At 42.8% G+C, this 3043-nt stretch overlaps 1 protein-coding gene across 1 annotated transcript; it reads right to left on the bottom strand.

Moving 5' to 3' along the window:
- Positions 1–230: 230 nt before the first annotated feature.
- Positions 231–2669, bottom strand: PHT1;9 (phosphate transporter 1;9). The gene is given in 3 exon segments (XM_089055598.1): positions 231–1182; positions 1896–2202; positions 2205–2669. Coding segments are annotated over 3 exon segments (1521 nt in total). The 5' UTR covers positions 2617–2669; the 3' UTR covers positions 231–380.
- Positions 2670–3043: the final 374 nt, after the last annotated feature.

Genomic DNA, 3043 nt, shown 5'->3' with positions numbered 1-3043 from the left:
CGGTTTGATCCCCATGAAACGGTGTGAGAATACCCTTCTCCTTCCTAATTGTGACAAAAAAACGGAGACTGAAACTGGTATTTAATGCATAATTTCCTTTATAATATATATATAATTCACTAATAATAATATACTTTTTCCTCATGGCCGGCTCCCTCAAATCTCAGCCTACTATGTACAGGAGATAGAGGGGGAATACAGTACAGAGGCTTCTACATAAACACACGTAGTTGAAGAAAAAATTGGTTGAATTTCTAAGTAACTGCAACAATAACTTCATCACCGTCTGCAAACTATAAACTAGGAACTATGAATAGCAGCAGCATTTGACCTCGCTAGTTATGAAACAAACATCTGAGCATTTAATAAATGTTTCCTCATCATTCCTCATTCTCTTCTAGCGATCTGCCCTTCGTTTCTGGTGTGAAAAAATACGTTACCGCTAATCCCAAAAGACAAACTCCACCTAAGATCACCAGTAAGTTCTTGACGGCTTTATGGTTCTCCGATTGACCATGTGAGGCCGACCCAAATCCAACTGCGCCAATAATGGCCCCCACCTTCCCAGCCGCCCCGGAAATCCCATGACAGGTTGACCTAAATCTCGCCGGGAAAAGTTCAGCCGGCACTATAAAAGTTGTGGTGTTTGGTCCAAAATTTGCAAACAAGAAAGTGAGGCCATAGAGGACCATGAAACCTCCATTTATGTTATGTTGCCAATAAGATGTGTAGGGTATCCCAATTGCAAAATAAACCAAGGCCATGACGAGAAAACCCATCATTTGAATCTTGCGCCTTCCTATGCGATCGATGAAATACACAGTGAGCCAGTAGCCTGGAATTGTTGAGCATATTGCAAGGATGGCTTGAAATAGGGCAACATGTATAGCATCTTCATACACGTTGGATTTGTACTTTTTCCCGAGATATTTTCGGTAAACATGAGATTGGAAGAGGTTGCTGCTGTAAAAGACTATGTCCACGAGAAACCATGAAGCTGAGCAACCGAAGAGATCGCGGCCGTGGAGGCGTAAGAATTGCTTGGAGAAAAGGGGATAGGAAGGTGGATCTTGAGGCAATGTCAATGATTCATCTTCTGCAATTTGACTCAGTGAAACATCCAACACTTTCTCCATGTCCTTAGCCGCTTGTTGGACATTTAGCTCCACCAATGCTGTATATCTAGATCAAACCAAGGAATAGATTTGCAGGTCAATATTATGTTGTTTGATACGAAACTGAGGCATGACATGCAATTCCTATAGTACACCCAATTCCTATTTATGGACATCCATCCATCAACTTATTTGTAAATTACCAAATATGCTTTACTGATGAAACCTCTCATACATACTCTCATTTCACCTATTTCTCTAACTCCCTAATCAATAAATAACATATAAATCCACCTCCATTGCGTGGCAAAAATGAAATGGCGGATGAAGCAATCCTCATCTATGATAACTCTAGCGAGAAAAAAGTAAAATATTTGTATATTTTTCAATTTTTTGTCGTCTGCTCATATCAACTTTGAATTTAGGATATAGTATGAATATATACACACGCATATAATATGAGTATATTAATAATACTATGCGGCAATGTCACCATCACACCAAAAAATTACCAATAGTAAAGAGTCCAGGGAGGGAAAATCAATTCAACTAATTTAACTCTAGTCTTACATTTTTATTTGTCATTGTTAAGCCCTGCTGGCCTCTCCCTCATCCACACATCCTACCAATATTTTTGTTCAAAATTTTATAGCTCACATATACAACCAACCAAGATGAGAAGCACAGATTTTGACGAACTCATACATGATACATATATAAATAAAATCCAACCCAAAATGTCAAATAATTAATTTAGAGTAAATAAAAATAATTAGATACCTGGCAGTTTCAGGCATCATCATTCGCCAATAATAGGTCATGGCAGCAGGAATTGCACCCAGCATCAGTATCAACCTCCATGCGACGTCAGCTTCACTCGGAGTCTTCTCCTTGGGCTTGGGATCGGACGCTGCGTCGAAGATCCCGCACACCACCATCGTCACGATCGAGCTCGCCAAAATCCCAAACCCTTGCATCGAGAACACGGCCGCTATGAACGAGCCACGTGTCCTCTTGTTGGCAAACTCCGACATGATGGTCGCCGACAGCGGATAGTCCCCGCCAATCCCAACCCCGAGCAGGAACTGAAGAACCCGAGACTCACCAGAACGCAGGTCGGCGAGGTGCATATGGAGAAGCCGCAGCCTAGTGAGCTGAGAATCATCACCATGAGGGACAGGCCGTACATGCGGCGCCTCCCGATTCTGTCCCCGAGCCGGCCGAAGACGAGCTGGCCAATGGCGGTGCCGAGGAAAGCCACGCCGAGGAGCGCGGAGTCGACATACCTGTGAATGACGAAGTTGTTGTCGTCGTTGTCGAAGTTGTCGGTGGGAAGGTGTGGTTTTTGGTAGTAGATGCGGCCGAGGATCCTGAGGATGGGAGGGATGCAGAAGAGGTCGTAGGCGTCGGAGAAGAGGCCCATGCCGGCGATAATGATGGCCTTGAAGTGGTACCATTGGGTCCTCGCCGTGTCGAGGGCATAAAGGACTTTTAACGCCATCACTACGATGTACTAATTAAGCTTTGCTATATGCTGTTAAGGCGAGCTAATATATATATATATAGAGAGAGAGAGAGAGAGAGAGAGAGAGAGAGAGAGAGAGGAATTATGTGGAGATAACGGTTCAGGAAAGGAAGGTATGGGGTAACTTCGCAGAGGACATTTGATGTGATTGAGGTGGACGGACTGCTAATACGACTATGTGATTCCAAGGATATGCGGAATCATATGGTTTCAACAATTAATACTTAATTTGTTTGCGTAATTTATTCTATATTATATTATTAATTGTATTAATGTGATAGGTGATCGGCCCGTAAGTTTGGTGTACCTTATGTTTCTTCACCTCTACATTGGTTTTTGTTTGGGAGGGTACGTGTTGGACTTTTGCTGGTAAAAATACAAATACATGAACAGGAGATGGCGG

This window comes from Prunus mume, linkage group LG7 (assembly GCF_029339155.1).
Source record: "Prunus mume cultivar Tortuosa linkage group LG7, ASM2933915v1, whole genome shotgun sequence".
Taxonomy (NCBI): domain Eukaryota; kingdom Viridiplantae; phylum Streptophyta; class Magnoliopsida; order Rosales; family Rosaceae; genus Prunus; species Prunus mume.
This window is presented reverse-complemented; position numbering and strand designations above follow the sequence as displayed.